This window comes from Lissotriton helveticus, chromosome 3_1, assembly GCF_964261635.1.
Source record: "Lissotriton helveticus chromosome 3_1, aLisHel1.1, whole genome shotgun sequence".
NCBI lineage: Eukaryota > Metazoa > Chordata > Amphibia > Caudata > Salamandridae > Lissotriton > Lissotriton helveticus.
Window position 1 is genome coordinate 592,056,218 of NC_136061.1, and position 21,944 is coordinate 592,078,161.

Sequence of the window (21,944 nt, forward strand, 5' to 3'; positions counted from 1 at the left end):
GGTATACTTTATCCAATTCTCAATCCAAAGGCAAGTATGATAACCATATTCACCTAACATATAAGCTGCAGGTGTTTTGTACTTATGAAGTAATCTTCCACCTCGCGTTTCAATTTTCTTATCAGGTTTAATTTTATTTTTCAATTTCTGAAACCACAAGAGCTTCTTTTACTCCTTTATATAATAATAATCCATGATTTTAGACAATTTCCCTTACTTCGGAAAAGATCGTAACTACTTCCTTGTTGTTCCGCAATTCTAACCAATCCGTGCGCGAAACTCACCAACAAGCCAATCAGGTTAAGCTTCGTCACTATTCTGCTCAACCAATAGAATTAACTGCTTTTCAGGAAGAGCCAATCAGCTGTAAGCTTGTCTTAGTCACATGAGCCAATCAGTACACGAATACTGTGACGTATGTTAGCCAATCACAGCGCGACACTTGTGACGTATACTGCCGCTGCAGCTTCTCTGTCCCTCTACTTAGGCTGACACCTCCTTTACAAAATATTTTCATAGCGCCATATTTACAAACCTTTCAACTGAATTCAGTTAGTAACTCCACAAAAACAAACCATTTGTCTGTTTCACTAAAATAAAGTGATAGTTTTTCCAAACAATCAAGTATTCTTTTACGTGAAATAGACGACGCTATTTTCACAGAATATTTCAATTCATCAATAAAGTATGGCTAATTTACCCTTCTAGCAGGTAATAACGAACTCGTTCCTCTCTGAATGCACATATAGAGACAATTCAGAGTTTCACTTAATCAAATATTACAAATTCATTTACGCACATTCAAACGGAAAAATCCCTAACCATACATACATAAATCTTTAGTAGGACTTTAGTAGGACTTTAACCCACCAATAGAAATCCTCACTCGCCAGTAAGATAGACGACGCTTCCTTACCCTTCATTCAAGCTTAGATAAATTCTATTACTCTTTTCACAGTGAATTTTAAACAGGACACCGGTCCCTACACTCAAAAGCTATGATTTCATAGACAATCCTCGCTAAGCATTCTACCTTACACACCTAAAATCCCTAAACTTGTGCTGTACGTCCACAACACTTGTGATATACGGCGATACCACTATTCTAAAACAGAACAAATGCACTGTGTAACTTCACCTATCACACTACTCTTGCCGGCAAACCAGGAATTTTCACACTGCTGGAAAAAACCTTTCGACTACATATAACAACTGGACAAACTTAACATGTTTTAGACATTAATCCTATGTATTTACCATGTAACATGCCAGTTACCATAGTAACCATCCTCTGCTACCAAGTAATTGATCCAGCGCTCCTATTGAAAAACTGTCTCACAAACACTCACTATTAATCATAAAACACATAAAGGCCCATAAACCAACGAGACAATTTATGAGCAACTGAATCATGTGGCTTAATTAATCAAACTATTCACAAATTATTTACATATTTATATACAACTGCAGTTTGTCTATTCTCACCATGGTTTTTTAAACAAATATCATTTATAATTAAGCCACTAAGGCGAATGGATCAACTGATGGAAACCAATACCATGAATAAACAAGACGAGCTTGTCATTTCAAATCTAATTTTTATTAGCTTTATTTTTCAAAGTCAGAGCATTTACGTTAAGAATCTTTATTTTATTAGCAAATAAGAAAGCAGCATTTTAAAAAGGAAATGATTTATTAGACTGACACTTATAAAGCAAAATCAGAAAGCACGAATCATTAGCAGAATAACAGTTTCCATTCCCTAAATCTATTTCCCTGTCTAATTCCCTCTACACCTAGAAAGGAAAAATCAATTAAAGTCTGCTGTCCTTACGTGAGCCAAGAGTCCAACAGCATGTCACGTCAATCAGGAATCGGAAAGCGAGGAGCGCCCTCCTGCTCATAACGTCAGGTTTTATACCTTTCTTTCTAACTAAACTTTCTACATTTTACATTTTTTCTTAGAAATTCAAGCTTCTCACTGGCTGTCCTGTGTCAGTCCATGATAAAAAAGCATTAGGTCACTACCGTTTCTTGACCAAGTCCAGGCTTTTACATAAGCCCTATTGTCTCTTATTTCCACGTCTTTCGGCTTCCTCAAGAATGATACTTTTCCCTCGAATCTCAATCTTTAACTTCCTAGCCTTGGCAGACACACTTAGTTCCTGTCCTTGAGCCTTTTCTCCAAGAGCACGTTCAGCACAACGAAAGAACTGCTTTTTGAAATATTGATGTCAGCGTTGTAAAAATCTTCACAACTGCGCATGTGCTAGGCTCCACTCTGGACAAGCTTTCGGAACTGCAACTCTGTCAGCCATTTTCTTGAACGATCTTTAGGCCTCACTTTGGAAACTATTATTAAACAAACACAAGACATCAATTAATTAAAGAATTGAGACCCATTCTGTTACCCACCCCCTTTACTAATTAATCCCGTTAAAATGTTACCTGGCAAAGCACATAAAAGCAGCATTATATTTACTTTTCTTCTTTAAACAGGATGAATCTCCGCGAGCTTTTGTCACAGAAAAGACATAACATAAGCACACAAAATAAGCACATGCCATTAGTTAAACAGCCGCATTAAGCGCTGCGAGGCCCTAGGGCAGTTATGCGCTATACAAATGCAATTTTTCATTTCATTTTCATTTCATTAATACTGACAAAGACAATAGACATGGTTAATTTATTATTTTTCTTCGCATTTGCAACATAAAGCACATTAGTTAATCACGCGTGTACTGATGAATAAATTCTTAAACTAAGTTGATTAGTTCTTTCACCACATGCTTATTAATTCAATTACTATTATTATGGGAGACTAACTTTGCAAGTTTGAACAAAATTTTGTTCTTCACGTTGCTTTATCACTACGCAATACCTATAATGTACAAGACCGCAGAATACTTTTATTTATTAACATGGTCGCTTTGTTCACAGACGCGCAATACCTACAATGTGCGCAGCCGCCGAAATCTTTCATGTATTAATATTGTGCCCGCTTTATTCACAGCCTCGCAATACCTATAATATTCTCAGCCACACAATACCTATGATTTACACGGCCGCACAATACTTTTCTTTATTAACATGGCGCCTGCTTTATTCACAGCCGCGCTATGCCTATGATGTGCACGGCCACCGAAAACTTTCATTTATTAACATGGCGCCTGCTTTATTAAAGCCACACAATACCTAATTGTCTGCAGCTACTACCTCACAGCTTAAATAGAAGTTTAGTTGGTACTTGTGTAATGATGAGATCTTCAAGAAGTTAATTAGAAATACGTTTTATTGGTAAGCAAGCAGGTACCTCTCTCATCTTTATCATCTCTCCTTCAACTGACTAACTCTTCCTACAATTCTGAAATCCTACTACAGAGCATCACCCAGTTGCCATGGAGCTGGGTGCATGCACTGTAGCCAGGATATCACATCTTCCCTCTTTACAATTAACAAAAAAATAAGAACATACAATAAAATATGATACATAAATTACTATAGTTATTAGAAGATAATGTAAGGTAAGAGGAACAACAAGAAGTGTAACACAGCCCACTTCTTGACACAAAAAACACCTCCTATGGATAACATTGCAAACTCTTGAATTTTGATGAGACTCTTACTGATCTGCCAGAGAGTGTGGTCTTAACTTCGCTACAGGTGGCTTGTTCCACAGGGACGGATACACATGTATGTGAGTTAATACTGGTGGAATGGGGTGCTTTCTCACAATTAATAACTTCATTCCATATCCAATCCATTGATGGAGTTTCCCTTACTTTATTACTTGTGATGGAAAAGTTCCCTTTATTATCACTCAGTTTAGCAGATTTGGAGAATAACTCCGTCGCTTGTAAAGGGGATGAGTATTTGCTCTGATCCTTTTTGACTTTAGAGCCTAATTTTATTTTTACCCAATTGCCATTCTGAAAATCGGCTTCCTTGGTGACATGTTTTTTTTATGTAAGATTCATGAATCTTGCGTAAATTGGAACGAACTAGAGCAGGAGACCATTTGCCACACACTTTTTTTCATTCCAGGCAATATTATCTTTTGTGAAGGGTTCTCTACCTCTCAGTATTCTAAATGGGCTGTAACCTGTGCATGTGGGAGTGATTCTATAAGCCCAAATAGTGCTGTATAATTCTTTCTCCCAATGTTTTCCTGCACTAATGGCTGCCTGCATGCTTCCCATAATGACTCTGTTGAATCTCTCAACAATTCCGTTCCCGGCTGGATGGTAAACTGGGGTTTTCCTTCCAACAATACCATTCCTTTTTAAGCATTGAAGGTATTTATCAGATATGAATTGTGCTCCATTGTCACTCAGAATGTGTCTGGGAATACCTTCACGTAGGAACAACTCTTCTATAAACATGACAACTTGACAACACCATCAAATACCAGAATCACTTTAGCATTCTCTAGATTCCAGTCCATAGAAATTGTCTTCAACCAGCACCTGTAGATAATATTTTTTTTTTATCTTGTATTTTCAGTGATATGACCACCAAAGGCCCTGATTTTATATTAAAAACAGAGCTTTGGACTATGCAATTTCCTGCTGAAAGGCAATATTTCTCTACATGTGTTCCCATACCTGGTGTGTCACCAAGTTTGGTTCGTACTTTCCCTTCATGTTAAAGAACAGTAGATAGTTCAGCACCCAGGCTAATGTGCTGCATAGCTAAATACATATATTTGTCCCAAAGGCGAGACCGATTGCATTGCAAATGCTTATCTTGTGCCAACTCTTGCTTCGGGAGACCGAACTCCAATCTAATTTGTGCAGATGATGTAAACCTGCGTCGACTAAAAATCGTTCTATAAGCACCCACTACAATGCTATTTAAGGTGACTACATCGCTATCTCTCATTGCTTCACTTCCGTAGGAAACTGCTGAGATCAAAGTGACCTGAAATACCTACGTTTTTGAGGACTAGTGCAGTCCTTCTTCTGCTTAATGGCTATTTTTGTTGTTCTAAGGAGCCTTTACCGTCCAATTTCACTCCCAGATATTTGTACTTGTTAACTCTCTGTAGTGGCTGCTTAACTAAAAACCAGCTGAGCGCCCTCCTATACTGGGTTCAGTTAACGATCATGGTCTTAGATTTGTCCAAATTAATGGTCAGGCCATTTTCATCAGCTTCTGATTGTGTGGTGTCTAATAGGTCTGGTAGGTCAGAGTTGGCCATTATGGTGAGGTAGGTGAAACGAAGGGATGACTAATCCCGCAACTCTTTCACCAACCACGCCCTCTTCCTTCTGTTTCAAGAAAACCCCTTCAAAACCATAAACGCACGTACTATGGTTGTGTTTGTGTGTGTGTATGTATGTATGTATATATATATATATATATATATATATATATATATATATATATATATATATATATATATATATATATATATATATATATATATATATATACACACACACATATATATATATTATTATCATACTATGCTGTGCAATGCATCTTCCCTCCCAGTGATGACTATAGCCCAACTAAACAAGATGTACCATTATACTATAAATATATGATATAACTGTCCACACAACAAAAAGACACTAAAACGGAACCTCATAAAAGAACTTGAAAGGCAACAATTGTGTAATTTCCTGATTTTTACAGGGTTCACAATTATTTGTAGATCTTGCGCCCTTGGCTATTCCACAGCAAGCCAGACTAGCTTCTATGATTCTGCTCACAGTCATGCAGGCTCCTTCCAGTTCCCATTTGAGAAGCATAACAGGAGGTGAAGACTCTGTTCGGCGAAATCTGGCTATGCCGAGAGAGATTGCTTCTATGGCTGTGTATTATTCACTATTTCTGTGCCTTCCTTAAACTATATTAGAATGGCAGAACGTGTGCAGAGCCAAACCGATAACAAGTACAGCCTGAAAAAGGATTTTCAGTGTGCATATTGAGACAGTTTAGGGCATGTCTGAGGGTTTAGACTGGCTTTGCAAAGTTTGGCCAAAAGTAGACAGTGTGTCGAATGGAAATGTGCAAGGCAAGATAGCAGGACATGAATAAGTATTAGCCGATGGTTTGAACCGGAAGGGGGAACTTTAAAGCGTGTCCACTGAGTCCAGTGAGAATGAGGGAGTGCAGTGTCCCTTTTTGCTCATGGTGTGCAAAGTGTAGCTGTACACATTGGCTTAGGATGCACAGTCAAAGGAATTAACAGTGCATAGAGCAGAGAGGCCGGCCATGGGTATGAAAGCACTATATTTTGCAGGACATAGCCAAAAAAGTACAAATATAGCCAAGGCTATACATTACAGCAAGTAATGCCAGGTTTAAACTCACACAATTCTACTACCTTCTTAGAGCGTATTTGACTCCTCAAAGCCTGAGTCGCATTTACCCTACCCACACGGCTGATTGTGTATGATGCAGGTTGTCTCTAGCCGTATTTGCCCACGTCAAGTGAAACTGCAGGCTGTTGCAGGTATATTGGACAGGGGTCAAATCCTTCGTTGCCCAGATAACTGGGGTCCGCTTGAACCTGACCATCAAACACTGCCTACTGGGTCTCATGCCCCTCCCTAAGAAGGGACGCAAGATGGATTATAAATTAGCTCTCCTAGCCATGGTACTTGCCAGATATCGGACAGCCATTCACTAGGCGCAGGCAGAAACCCGACTCATAGAAAATGGCAGAAAGACTTATTGGAAGGGACCACTGTGGATGGAGTGCGTCTCCGAAGAATCGGTATGGATAATGATGTGGAGAGAAATCTTGGTATATGGGACGAGATGGTTGACTGTATAGGAGCTGATCACAGCAGAGACACAGGACTCTGGGGCCGATTATGATGTTGGTCAGAAAGCCTCCGACTGCTAGTCAGAAGCTTTCCGACCGCAGTTGGAGGTTTTCTGTCCGACACAGTAGGTTTGCGGTCCGACCGCCAAATTGCGAAGTTGGCATAGCGTATACTGGTAGGTCATTCCAACGACAGGCTCCCAGAGTCTCACGGCCGGACGGACCCGCACCATAATCTCTTATGGATGGCGTTTTTGCCGTCAGGTTTACAATGTCAGTTTCCCACAGCTTTTCCCTACCGGCTTTCCCGACACAGAAAGGCTGCCGGAAAGCGACTTTGGGGGCTTCTAGCAGGGCCCCCTTGCCTCCACGGCCTATGGTTGGTGGCCGAGGGGGTACCTAGGGAGCTCCTCTGTAAATCCATACACTGTGTGGTAGGCACCATGGGGTGCCTGCCACAGGTTGCGTGTTTTTACACACACACCCATTTCTTTATGGGAGCCTGTATTCCAGCCAGTTTACAGCGGTAACACAGGCTTCCATAGAGACATGTGATTATCCGACCAAACAGTGAGGTCCATTAGGATAGGGGACGGATGCATGATCGCAGTGCTGAAGGCGGCGGAAAATGCACCTCCCCGTCCGCCAGAAGCGGGCCTTCCGTCGGCCATATTAGAAAGGCGAACTGGACACATTTATCGCGGCCTCACCGCCGTGCGGAATGACGTCCCGACCGTCCGCCATATTACGTAGTTGCAAACAAACCAGAACAACGCAGCGGAAAAACCACTGTCTCATAGACGGCGGAAGCACCACAACGGAGAGGGAAAGCAGTGCCTCGAGACCCACCGCACAGACCCGGCCACCATGGACCCAGCCCTACACTTCCAGCAAGTCATGCACCGTTGTGGACGCCGCCGCAGGTACGCAAATAGGCAATAAACACATACCACGCCACGACATACCTGTTCACACCAGCAGCGTAGGATTAGCAACCAGGGCACTAGGGCACTGGCCGAGCTAGGGGCTGCTGTTGTGGGCAGCCGTGGTAGAACGATCTGGGCAGTCCCTGCATTTGTAAATGAGTGGGTACCTGAGAGTCCTTCCTGTAAGTAAATGTGCGTAAATTGCCACCCTCCCATCAATGGCAGAGGTGTCACTCCCTTACTCTTGCTGGGCCGGACCAGTAATATATGTATATTGAGCGGTGCAGGGGACATGATCAAAACTCGCCTCACTAGTTGTCAGGTGCGTCACCATTGTGAACTAATCCGTGGTAGACAGGGCATGTTGTAAACGCAAGAAATCCACAATGCAAGTACACAACAAGCACAGACACTGACAAAGTACACAACATGAGTAACTGCCTTTATTGAACATCACAAAGATAGCACTCTGATGTACCCGGGAGCCAGCCCAGTGGCCAGTACACATTGCAGAGCATGTCCATGAGAAGCTGCACAACCAAGGGGCAACATGCAGCACAGTTCCAGGCAGGCCAATGAGAGAGTGCAGAGCATGTCCATTAGAAGCTTAACAACCAAGGGGCAACAAGCAGCACAGTTCCAGGCAGGCCAATGAGAGAGTGCAGAGCATGTCCATGAGAAGCTGCACAACCAAGGGGCAGCAAGCAGCACAGTTTCGGGCAGGCCAATGAGAGAGTGCAGAGCATGTCCATACGAAGCTGCACAACCAAGGGGCAACAAGCAGCACAGTTACCATAGAGCCTGTGGCCAGAACAGAGCAGGTACATCTGAGGCAGCACAAGTGAGTGGCAAAGTGCATCAACAGTCCATGGTACAGAACAGAGCAGGTACATCAGAGGCAGCACAAGTGAGGGGCACAGTGCATCAACAGTCTATGGTACAGAACAGAGCAGGTACATCAGAGGCAGCACAAGTGAGGGGCAAAGTGCATCAACAGTCCATGGTACAGAACAGAGCAGGTACATCAGAGGCAGCACAAGTGAGGGGCACAGTGCATCAACAGTCCATGGTACAGAACAGAGCAGGTACATCAGAGGCAGCACAACTGAGGGGCAAATTGCATCACATTGCTAACAGCACCAGTGGCCAGAACAGAGCAGGTAAATCAGAGGCAGCACAAGTGAGGGGCAAACTGCATCACATTGCTAACAGGACCAGTGGCCAGAACAGAGCAGGTACATCAGAGGCAGCACAAGTTAGGGGCACAGTGCATCAACAGTCCATGGTACAGAACAGAGCAGGTACATCTGAGGCAGCATAAGTGAGGGGCATAGTGCATCAACAGTCCATGGTACAGAACAGAGCAGGTACATCAGAGGCAGCACAAGAGAGGGGAAAACTGCATCACATTGCTAAGGGGCCAGTGGCCAGAACAGAGCAGGTACATCAGAGGCAGCACATGTGAGGGGAAAACTGCATCACATTGCTAACAGGGCCAGGGGCCAGAACAGAGCAGGTACATCAGAGGCAGCACAAGTGATGGGCACAGTGCATCAACAGTCCATGGTACAGAACAGAGCAGGTAAATCAGAGGCAGCAAAAGTGAGGGGCACAGTGCATCAACAGTCCATGGTACAGAACAGAGCAGGTACATCAGAGGCAGCACAAGTGAGGGGCAAACTGCATCACATTGCTCACAGGGCCAGTGGCCAGAACAGAGCAGGTACATCAGAGGCAGCACACATGAGGGGCATAGTGCATCAACAGTCCATGGTACAGAACAGAGCAGGTACATCTGAGGCAGCACAAGTGAGGGGCAATCTGCATTACATTGCTAACAGGGCCAGTGGCCAGAATGGATCAGGTACATCAGAGGCAGCACAAGTGAGGGGCAAACTGCATCACATTGCTAACAGGGCCAGTGTCCAGAAAAGAGCAGGTACATCAGAGGCAGCACAAGTGAGGGGCAAACTGCATCACATTGCTAACAAAGCCAGTGGCCAGAACAGAGCAGGTACATCAGAGGCAGCACAAGTGAGGGGCACAGTGCATCAACAGTCCATGGTACAGAACAGAGCAGGTACATCTGAGGCAGCACAAGAGAGGGGCAAAGTGCATCAACAGTCCATGGTACAGGACGGAGCAGGTACATCAGAGGCAGCACAAGTGAGGGGCACAGTGCATCAACAGTCCATGGTACAGAACAGAGCAGGTACATCAGAGGCAGCACAAGTGAGGGGCAAACTGCATCACATTGCTAACAGGGCCAGTGGCCAGAACAGAGCAGGTACATCAGAGGCAGCACAAGTGCGGGGCACAGTGCATCAACAGTCCATGGTACAGAACAGAGCAGGTACATCTGAGGCAGCACAAGTGAGGGGCAAAGTGCATCAACAGTCCATGGTACAGGACAGAGCAGGTACATCAGAGGCAGCACAAGTGAGGGGCACAGTGCATCAACAGTCCATGGTACAGAACAGAGCAGGTACATCAGAGGCAGCACAAGTGAGGGGCAAACTGCATCACATTGCTAACAGGGCCAGTGGCCAGAACAGAGCAGGTACATCAGACGTAGCACAAGTGAGGGGCACAGTGCATCAACAGTCCATGGTACAGAACAGAGCAGGTACATCTGAGGCAGCACAGGTGAGGGGCAAAGTGCATCAACAGTCAATGGTACAGAACAGAGCAGGTACATCAGAGGCAGCACAAGTGAGGGGCAAAGTGCATCAACAAACCATGGTACAGAACAGAGCAGGTACATCAGAGGCAGCACAAGTGAGGGGCAAACTGCATCACATTGCTAACAGGGCCAGTGGTCAGAACAAAGCAGGTACATCAGAGGCAGCACAAGTGAGGGGCACAGTGCATCAACAGTCCATGGTACAGTACAGAGCGGGTACATCAGAGGCAGCACAAGTGAGGGGCAAACTGCATCACATTGCTAACAGGGCCAGTGGCCAGGACAGAGCAGGTACATCAGAGGCAGCACAAGTGAGGGGAAAACTGCATCACATTGCTAACAGGGCCAGGGGCCAGAACAGAGCAGGTACATCAGAGGCAGCACAAGTGATGGGCACAGTGCATCAACAGTCCATGGTACAGAACAGAGCAGGTAAATCAGAGGCAGCAAAAGTGAGGGGCACAGTGCATCAACAGTCCATGGTACAGAACAGAGCAGGTACATCAGAGGCAGCACAAGTGAGGGGCAAACTGCATCACATTGCTCACAGGGCCAGTGGCCAGAACAGAGCAGGTACACCAGAGGCAGCACGAGTGAGGGGCAAAGTGCATCAACAGTCCATGGTACAGAACAGAGCAGGTACATCTGAGGCAGCACAAGGACGTGTGTCATACGGACAGTCCCATGGAAAAGAATATTGCAAGGGTGGTTACAATGAACAGTCCATATTCAAGTACAATGAGATTTGAGTGATGGGAACTGCAGCTCACAGCACAGAAACAGGTGGACTGTGGGACCTCGTAGCTTCTGACACAGTGGCAGGACCTGATACAGGAGTGTGAGAAACAGCCACAGCTCCAGTGACTGACACATGAGCGACAGACCCTGACACACTGCCAGGACCTGATACAGGAGTGTGAGAAACAGCCACAGCTCTAGTGACTGACACATGAGCGACAGACCCTGACACACTGCCAGGACCTGATACAGGAGTGTGAGAAACAGCCACAGCTCTAGTGACTGACACATGAGCAACAGACCCTGACACACTGCCAGGACCTGATACAGGAGTGTGAGAAACAGCCACAGCTGTAGTGACTGACACATGAGCGACAGACCCTGACACACTGCCAGGACCTGATACAGGAGTGTGAGAAACAGCCACAGCTCTAGTGACTGACACATGAGCAACAGACCCTGACACACAGGAGTGTGGGAAACAGCCACAGCTCTAGTGACTAACACATGAGCGACAGACCCTGACACACTGCCAGGACCTGTTCCTGGACACTGACCAACAAATACCATGCCAGCATCTGAGACATAAGATTGGCGGACACCCACAGTGGCAGTACCTGAAACAGGAGAGGGCACAACTGACACAATGCTACTACATGAGGCATGACAGCGAACAACAGAAACAGTGCCACTATCAGACACATGAGACTGACCTGCAGCTGACCCACTAGGACCACTGAAATGATGAGCTACAGGGCTGTATGGGCCAGGAGGCTGGGTGGCACTGGGAGCTGAGGACAGCTGTAATTGGGCGACATTGGGGTGGTCAGGTGTTACCGCTGTGTGTTACCTTTTCTTGGGGATTCTGAAGGGCACCCTGGGCATGACTGGACTGGTAAGTGGTGCGGCCTCATCTGAAACATCACCCATCAAGGTTGGATCATGTGCATGTGTGGGTCTGCTCTCTGGGGACGTGCTGGAACCTGCTTGATGCTTGCTCTGGCCCTGCCTTCTGCCCTCTGCACCATGTGTAATGGGGGATGCAACAACAGTATACTCCTTCCTCTGCTTCACCTGGTTGTGGATGGGAGTAGAGGTATGGGGGGCCTCCACCTCTGACACATGTGCTTTACGTTCCTTCTCCAACACCAGCTTCAGGGGGCGCATGGGTGATGGATGTCTGTCCTTGGTGGATGTCCTGTCCATGGGAGACGCCTTGGCCCTGTGAGGTGCCTGCTCCCTGGGAGTAGCCTTGGCCGTGGGAGACGCCTTGGCCTTAGGAGGTGTCCTGTCTTTGGAATGTGCCTTATCCGTGGGCGGTGCTCTGTCCCTGGGAGGTGCCCTGTCCTTGGGAGGTGCCTTGTCCTTGGGAGGTGCCCTGTCCTTTGTAGGGGCCTGGTCCTTGGGAGATGCCCTGTCCTTGGTAGGTGCCCTGTCCTTGGGAGATGCCCTGTCCTTGCCCTGTCCTTGGGAGGTGCCCTGTCCTTTGTAGGGGCCCGGTCCTTGGGAGGTGCCTGCTCCTTGTGAGGAGCCGTGTCCGTGGGTGGTGTCCTGTCCTTTGCGGATGCCCTGTCCTTGGTCTGTGCCTTGTCCATGAGATGTGCCTTGCCCTTGTGAGTACCTTTTGAGGGGGATGCCTGTGTGTCCCGTGAATCTGTACCCCCCATCACCCCTTGAGGGTTCTGTGTGTCATCTCCAGGGTAGCTGATGTCGTGTTCTGTGATAGATTTTCCTTTCCCAGGGGATGGTGTCTGTGGCCTCTGTTGCCTGCCTTGCTGCCTGTGGCTGCTTTTAGTGCAATACCCTGAAAATGATGCATGTTCTGAAGTGTCACTCGCCCCTGAGACAGTAAGTGGTGTGGATGAAGGGAACTGAAGTAGAACCTTGTCCATGTGACTGTTGAATGGCTGCAGACACTGTGTTGGATAAAGACTGTACTGTTCTGTGGAGTCCAGCAACATCACCATGCATCTCCTCCATGAATGCTACCACCTGCCCCAACTTCCTATCGTGGTCCAGGAATACATTTATCATGTTTGTTTGCCCTACACACAGCTGTCGCAGCAGATCAACTGCCTCAGCACTAAGGGCAGTTTTTGTCACAGGGACAGGAGCAGCGGTGCCTGCACCAAAGGCCACTCTGCTCCCCTTATTCTCGCGAGCACGAGCAGTACTTTTTGCAGTTGGTGGCAGTGTGGGCCCAGTGTGCTGTGTACCCACTGAAGGTGTAGATTGTCCACTCCCTGTGTCTACCAACAGTGCTGACTCACCACCGCTATCTGAAGATGATGACAATGGTGTCTCCACATGTTAGTCCTCAGGGATAGTTCTGTCCCCTTCTCCAGGGCTGCTCTGTTCCAACTCAGTCTGTGTTTGTGTGGTCTCTGATCCGGATGCATTGCCACCACTTCCCTCCATAGTTTGTCTGTCAGTGCCTTCGTCCAAAGCTGAAAGAGAGAGATTAGAGGTATACCTAAGTGCGACACTCACTAACTGCAAATTACAAAATCAAAACTTCCTTGACTGCTGGACAACATGTCGAACCCATCCTGCACATGAACCACCCCTCCCAGACCCCTCCCAGACATCCTCATGTCAACGAATTAGTGGGCCCTGTGACACATGAACACGAAACAAACTGGGCAAGTGCATGCAGACCACCACACATGTGATGCCATGAGACCACAGACATGAATGACATGTCCTGGGCCCCTGCACTACAATGCAACTGGTGTGTCCAGCTGGCTGACATGGATGCTGACTCTCACTCCGATAATCCAACAACATGCAATAGCAGCACACCATATACACCATGGATGTCACTACTGTGTCTGACCAGCAATACATGCATGCACTCCCAAGTCACAAACCCATGTCAGTGTGCTCACCGCTAGTTTGCTGCTGCTCCCCTCTCAGCCGTGCGGCCAGGTCAGGATGTGTCACAGCTATGATATGTAGCATTAGAGGGGTCATGGTACGTCGTGCAAGCCGGCCTGATCTTGGAATCTGCCCCAGTGTCATCTCCGCCACAGTCTTGCTGAGCCTGGAGATGTCATCCCACCGCTTGTGGCACAACAAGGACCTCCAGCTCCTCTGCAATGAAGGGACGGGACTGGATCTGTCCAACTCCCGGCATGGCAAGGTCCAGGATGCTGGCACAACAGCAGCAGTTGGTGGAGTGGGCAGCAGCAGCAGGGAGAGGTGATGGGTGCAGGCAGCAGTTGGTGGAGTGGGCATCAGCAGCAGGTAGAGGTGATGGGTGCAGGCAGCAGTTGGTGGAGTGGGCAGGAGCAGCAGGTAGAGGTGACGGGTGCAGGCAGCAGTCGCTGGAAGCAGTGGATGTGTGGTGCTCAGACTCACACATTTATAGGGCCCTGAGCTGATACCAGTGGCACACGTCAGCAGCAATTGGTATTTCCGGGCTGCCTCATTCGAAATTAGCCAATGACTGGCCCCGCTGTGGCGGTGCACGGCTTCCGCATTTTTGAAAATCGCTTACGCGTCCCGCGGTACCTGTTTCCATTGGATGCAAGTGCAAGGACCATCACGGTCACACAGAGCCAACCGCATGTGCGCGCTACCGCGATGGTGCATCATTTGAAATACATCACTTGCTGGCATCGCAATGGCAGAGCACACCTTCCGCGGGGGTGGGGCAGGCTAACAGATACATCTGAAAGTGCAAGTGGCAATGGCAGTTGTTATCCCCCCATTCAGTCACATAGCGGTACCCACCGCCGTTCCCCGGCGGTGAGTCACCGCCCATGCGGTGGGTAACCGCCCATGCCCATTCAGTCCAGGGGCCCGCCATGCAGTTAGCGGTACCACACGCCGCCCGCCATGCAGATAGCGGTACCCACCGCCGTTCCCCGGGGGTGAGTCACCGCCCATGCCCATGCCCATTCAGTCCAGGGGCCCGCCATGCAGATAGCGGTACCCACCACCGTTCCCCGGCTGTGAGTCACCGCCCATGCCCATGCCCATTCAGTCCAGGGGCCCGCCATGCAGATAGCGGTACCCCCCGCCGCCCGCCATGCAGATAGTGGTACCCACTGCCGTTCCCCAGCGGTGAGTACCCGCCCATGTGGTGGGTAACCACCCATGCCCATTCAGTCCAGGGGCCCGCCATGCAGATAGCGGTACCCATCGCCGTTCCCCAGCCTTGAGTCATCGCCCATGCCCATGCCCATTCAGTCCAGGGGCCTGCCATGCAGATAGCGGTACCTACCGCCACCTGCCAGGCAGATAGCGGTACCCACCGCCGTTCCCCGGCGATGGGTACCGCCATCTGCATATTGGGCGGCGGTGGGTACCGCTATCTGCATGGCGGGCGGCGGTGGGAGCCGCTATCTGCATGGGGGGCGGCGGGGGGATTGTGTTACATGTGTGTCTGTGCATGGTATGTGCAACGACATATGATGATGTGATGGATGCACTATGAATTTGTTGCTGTGTGATGTATGCCTGATGGATTGCCCTCTCATGTGTCCTTGTCCAGCCTATGCAAGTCTAGTCAGAGGTGCATGACCTCATGGACTGTGTATTTATCTATTGGTATGGTGCAGCACAAAGATTGGGGCCTGCGTGGATGCAGATCTACACATGAGGTGTATGTTGCACAATCAAGGCTGTCTATGCTACATGTGGGAATATGCCTTTGGGCATACACATGTCTGTGACGTCATTCTGGGGATGTCAATGTGTGGCAAGTCTACAGGTGTGCCATTGTTGTGTGCCAGGGCCAACCCACATGTAGTCTGTGGTCCCATCACTGGTGATGTCAGTCATTGTTATTGCTGTGTCTGTCATGAACACAAATGTGGCACAGCTGTGTTGTGTTTACTATTGACATGTGCTACCAACCTAGGAGGGCTCCGAATGTGCACCGTCCATACACTGTGCTGGAGGACATTGTGGACGACGAGATTCCGCTTGGACCGTCCCACATTGCAGATCCTGGTCGCCCAACTAGAGCCCCACCTGCAGCCATGCAGGGAATATCCCGGGGCAATCACACCAACGGCCAAGGTGATGGCGGCACTTCACTTCTTCGCTACTGGCACTTTCCAGCACACAATTGGTACAGCAGGGGGGATGTCACAACCCATGTTTAGTGTGGTACTGAGTGATGTCCTGGCAGCCCTGATGCTGTTTAAGGATGAATATATCCATTTTCCTGGGGCAGCGGAATTGCCAGCTGTGAAGGCTGATTTCTACGCTCTGGGTCGGATTCCACATGTGGTGGGTGCCATTGATGGCACACATATTGGTCTGATTCCACCACAGGCTCGTGAATACATTTATAGTAATAGGAAGCATTACCACTCCATCACCGTCCAAGTGGTGTGTCAGGCCAATCAGATCATCTCGCATGTGTGTGCCAGATTTCCAGGCTCTGCACGTGACTCCCACATCCTGCGGAGCAGCATTGTGCCCCGATTGATGGCGAATATGCATCCGGAACGTGGCTGGCTTGTTGGTGAGTTGTAAGTGTCAAACACTGTGTTGTATGTGTGCCCTGCTGCCCCCCACCACAGTGGTAATGTTGGATGTGCCTGTCCACCTCTCCCATAGGTGATTCTGCGCATCCAAACCGCCCATGGTTGTTGAGCCCAGTACGGAATCCCACTACCCCAGGCATACAGCGATATAATGTGGCACATGGCAAGACACGTTGGGTGGTGGAGCGCACATTAGGGCTGCTGAAGTCACGGTTCTGCTGCCTGGACAAGACCGGAGGGGCCCTGCCTTACTCACCCGCAAAGGTCTGCAAAATCGTGGTCGCCTGCTGCTTGCTCCACAACCTGGCCCTGCGCAAGGGGATCCCCTGATCCTGGACCCTGTGGCTCTGCATGCTATCCCGCCCGTGTCCAGTGATGATGATAGTGGAGAAGAGGAAGGTGTGGACCAGAGACGTCAGCTCATTGAGTGCTACTTCCCTTGAAGGTGGGTGTCAACGTACGTTGTTGACATGGTATGAGGGAGGGGTGGTTGGTGGTGATGTCTGGATGTGTGTTGCGACTGCTGCCTGTGGTTGGTTCTGTGCTGCTTGCAAATGTGTGTGGGCACACGAATGGGTATGTTGTGACTGGTGAAAATTGTGGATTGGATAGATAGCACAGCCGTGAAATGCGGTGTGGTGTGAAGTCTGTGATGCAGTTTCCTGACATGTGTATGTTGTGCTCTTGTTCTCCCTAGGTCACTTCATTTTCAACATGAGTACAGACAAGCATTGCTCCTTGGACATGGTAACGTTTACATCATTGTACACCCTGTGACTTAAACATGGAGTACACACAGACATGAGTGTTTCAAGGGTGTTTATTTACAATGGTGGCAGTGTTGGTGGAGTGCATATTTACAAGATGGGTGGGGATCATCAAGTTGAAAGTCATGGTGGATGAGAACATCGTGTAGAACTCACATTGTCGTGGAAACCCGGTACAACTCATAAAAGCGATGGCCTGGCGGTGTGGGGGAGGATAGTCAGCAGAGTGAATCGCAGGCTCAGGGCATGGTGAAGTCAGCGCTGGCTCCTCGTCTGGTAGCTGGCTGGTGCTTTGCCACTGGTTTCAGCTGGCTGTTTCCTCGGACGTCCCCTCTGTATTTTGGCCAGAGGGGGGACTGCTGTGGGGGCAGCTTGCTCGGGGGCCACATCCTTCTCTGCGGCCTCAGGGGATGTTTGTGTAATGACATCCTGCAGGCCCCTCGGGGTAGGGGGAGGTGGTATATGGGCTGCAGACTGCTCCCTCTGAGATGCTGCTAGCTGACCCATGATGTCCACCAGTTTTTCCAGCCTGTTGTCCATGGACCGCAACAGCTGCCGGTGCTCCAGTGTGTCTTTGCGTGCTTGTGCCTGTGCACGCTCATAAACGTCCACAACCCTGTTGATGGCATCCAGGGCCTCGCACCACAATTGGGTGGATGTTGCTGGCCACCTGCCCTCCTGTCCGGAACCTGTTGCCTCACCTGGGTCCTAGACCGGAGACTCTCCCTGCTCTCCTGGGATGTGGTGGGTGTTTTGTTGTCCAATGGGTCTGGGAGGGTGGGACAGGGCAGACTTGTTGCAGTGGTGGTGGTGGTGGTAGTGGCAGTACAGGTCCCGACGGCAATGGCCACTGTTGCTGTTGTGGTCAAGGTGGTGGTGACAGCAATGTCCTGCGACCGTGAAGGCACTGGCGACACTGGTGTACTGGCCACTTCCACGGCATCCGAGGCATCGAGGTCATCAGCTCCAGAGAGTCCATGATCTGAGGGGGGTGACTGGTGTTGCCGGTTGCTGACATTTCCTGCCAGTTCACGATCACCTGTTGTACAAAGAGAGTCATTGATGTGTACTGCACAGGTTGGTTGTTGTGACAATTGGGATGTCATGTCATGCAGCACAAGATTGACGAAATCATCACATTGTTGTGGTACACAGTACTGGGCATCATGACGGGTTCGGGTGGCATACGCCACTTGGCTAGGTGTCATACTGTGCTGCCCACTCAACCAAGTACACCCCTCCCTGTGAAGATGGCTACCTACCTGTTACTTTGGTGAGGCTAGCACATGGTGGGTGACTCCATCTTGCTGGGCTGTGGGTAAAGGGGGCTTGTTGGGAGTTGTAGTGCTGCCCACTCAACCAATTACACCCCTCCCTGTGAAGATGGCTACCTACCTGTTACTTTGGTAAGAGGGGTTGCATTGCTAGCACATGGTGAGGGACTCCATCTTGCTGGGCTGTGGGTGAAGGGGGCCTGTTGGGAGTTGTAGTGCTGTCCACTCAACCAAGTACACTCCTCCCTGTGAAGTCGGCTACCTACCTGTTACTTTGGTGAGGCTAGAACATGGTGGGGGACTCCATCTTGCTGGGCAGTGGGTGTAGCGGGCCTGTTGGGAGTTGTAGTGCTGCCCACTCAACCAAGTACACTCCTCCCTGTGAAGATGGCTACCTACCTGCTTTTTTGGTGAAGCTAGCACATGGTGGGGGACTCCATCTTGCTGGGCTGTGGGTGAAGGGGGTCTGTTGTTAGTTGAAGTGCTGGCCCCTCACCCAGGTACACCCCTCCCTGTGAAGATGGCTACCTACCTGTTACTTTGGTGAGAGGGGTTGCATTGCTAGCACATGGTGAGGGACGCCATCTTGCTGGGCTGTGGGTGAAGGGGGCCTGTTGGGAGTTGTAGTGTTGGCCCCTCACTCAGGTACACCCCTCCCTGTGAAGATGGCTACCTACCTGTTACTTTGGTGAGAGGGGTTGCATTGCTAGCACATGGTGGGGGACTCCATCTTGCTGGGCTGTGGGTGAAGGGGGCCTGTTGGGAGTTGTAGTGCTGCCCACTCAACCAAGTACACTCCTCCCTGTGAAGATGGCTACCTACCTGTTACTTTAGTGAGGCTAGCACATTGTGGGGTACTCCATCTTGCTGGACTGTGGATGAAGGGGGCCTGTTGGGAGTTGTAGTGCTGGCTGCTTAGCCACGTGTGACCCAGGAAATGGTGGTGGCTCCGTGTGTGGGTGGTCATGCTGGATGTATTTTGGCTCTGACATTCACACATTTGGATGTATGTGTGCTCAACATGCATGGTGTGGGGCCTAGGCGGAGTACCTTAGCAGTTGTGCACGGCAGTACTTGACATTGTGATTGTGGCCATTAGGTTGTAATTACCAGCCTCCATTCCCTCAGCTATTCCTTCCAGGCTCTCCGGGTGCAGTATTCCAAGCACCTTCTCCTCCCATTCAGTGTATGGTATTGGCTGGATGGGACTTCCTGCACCAGTACGGTCGGCCCGCTCGCGGTTCTTGGCTCTCATAGACTTCACCTTTGCCTTGAGGTCGTGCCACCGCCTCTGGATGTCTCTTTTGTTGCGTGGTGCGGTCCCTGATGCGTTCACTCTGGTGACTATCCTTTCACACATTTTGATTTTGTTGGCCAGTGTGGTCTGTTGTACAAGGTTTCCAAACAGGTTGGGTTCTACGCGTATGATCTCATCCACCATGACTTTCAGCTCACTCTCTGTGAATTTGGGCTGTTTCTTGTGGGCCATGGTGTGTGCTGTGCAGTGTGTTGGGGGTGCAGGTGTGTGCTTTGTTGCGATGGTGTTGTGGTGGATGGTGAGGTGTGTGTGTTGATGTGCAGGTTGTTGTGTGGCTATTGGAGTATGTGGTGCTGTGCTCTGCTGTGTGCCTCTTCCTCTCAGTTCTGCTGTGAGCCTCTTTCTCTCGGTTCTGCTGTGATGCAAAGGATTGTGGGGATGGGAGGGGCTCCTTTTATTTTCGTCTTTGTGGCTGTGTCCCAATGGGATCTTGCAGACAGGTATGTTGTGGGTGTGGACCTTTGCCTGTCAGGTGTTCCACCATGGGGCTGTGTTTTTGATGTGGGTTATTGGGGAAGGGGTGTGTTCTTGGTAGATTTGTGTCCTGATTTGATGGTTTGCACAGTGCCTTGCTGCCGCCATTTTTTTTGCGGTCAGACCCGGGCGGGGGATTAGCTTTGGCCCTTTCGCTGTTACTCACATTTGTCAATGTTATTTTCCACGACGGTCGCTCTTAGGGGGATTCTTTACGTTGCCCTGGCGGTGTAATCCTAATTGTGCGGCCGGTCACTCCGCTGCACTGTCGGCGGTTGGGCCTGTTACCGCGGCCACTCCGTCTGCGGCGGTCGTCTTTTTTCAATGGTTCCGTCCGCGGTCTTTGTTGTCATCCCTCCGCCGCGGACGGGTTTTCTATGCTTTCGTCCGAGGTCGGTGGACTTTGATGTCATCCGTCCGCCGCGGTCGGGGTTTGCTGGAGGGGAAACATAATTGCACCGCCGGTTTCACCACGGGGCGGTCGGACGGTCAATTGCCGCGGGACTGGCGGTCAGGACGCTTTCCGTCTGCAATCCTAATCGGCCCCAGTGTTTGGTCGCATCATAATCAGGCAGTCGGTCCCGAGCCGGTGTTGGCTGGACTGAACTCCAACCGAAATCGTAATAACCCCCTTTTTCACAGATCTCTCCTGTGCTTCATCGGGCTCCCAACCCTCCACCTCCTCCAGACTGTGACAGGACTGAGGATGGTACATGGATGACTCATGCCCCATTGCAGCGAGTGTACGCCTGATGGAGACAGTAAGATGGTGCGTGGTATGATGGAATGAGGAGTGGGACGGTGGCAATGCACTGTCCGAAGGACGTATTGATTACGAGTGGGCCTCTTTACCATAGCTTGAATTCCAAGATCCCCCCCTTGATTGATCGACATATTTTGTTTGTTTATCCTGATGCCTGTGATTTCCCATTTTGTCTGCCCCTACAATGCTGAAGTTACTTCATTTGAATGCAGAGTGTATTGCAGTTTATCCTTGTACACGATCATTGGAGATGCCTGCTGTTGCCATCATATGTTTTTGTAATATTGACTAACTGTCTTAAATGTTAATAAAGGCATACTTTAAAAAAAAGTATAATAAATCAAAATATACATGATTCTACCAAACAAAAAGTTGATTGCAACACCAAATTTGTTTATATGTAAGAACTGCTGTTCCAAATTCTAGTTCTGTTATGATCAACAAAAGTAGAATGAGAGGACCAGGTTGCTGTAGCACAAATATCAGCGATGGAAACACCAACCCATTCTGCTCAAGAGGCAGCCTTTCCCCTGGTTGATCGAGCCTGAACAGAACGTTGTTGTTCAATATTAGACTTTTTGTAAGAGATATAAATTACTTCCTTAATCCAATGAGGCAGCATAGAAAGGGAATACTTTTTCCCTCTATTGACCAGGCTGAAGTTCATAAAAAGTAAGTCACGTTTTCTAAATTCAGTTGACATGGTCAAATACATTTTTGTC

General features: G+C 48.9%; 2 protein-coding genes across 9 annotated transcripts in view; one reads left to right on the forward strand and one right to left on the reverse strand.

The window, feature by feature from the left end:
* Positions 1 to 21,944, reverse strand: part of KANSL1L (KAT8 regulatory NSL complex subunit 1 like) — a 3,925,143-nt gene that overhangs the window by 1,753,461 nt on the left and 2,149,738 nt on the right. The window lies entirely within an intron of this gene.
* On the forward strand, positions 8,126 to 13,572 carry LOC144822732 (uncharacterized). The gene is made up of 3 exons (XM_078680575.1): positions 8,126 to 8,657; positions 8,940 to 10,678; positions 10,886 to 13,572. The coding sequence occupies exons 2-3, from the start codon at positions 9,244 to 9,246 to the stop codon at positions 11,134 to 11,136; spliced, it is 1,686 nt and encodes a 561-aa protein (XP_078536701.1). The 5' UTR covers positions 8,126 to 8,657; positions 8,940 to 9,243; the 3' UTR covers positions 11,137 to 13,572.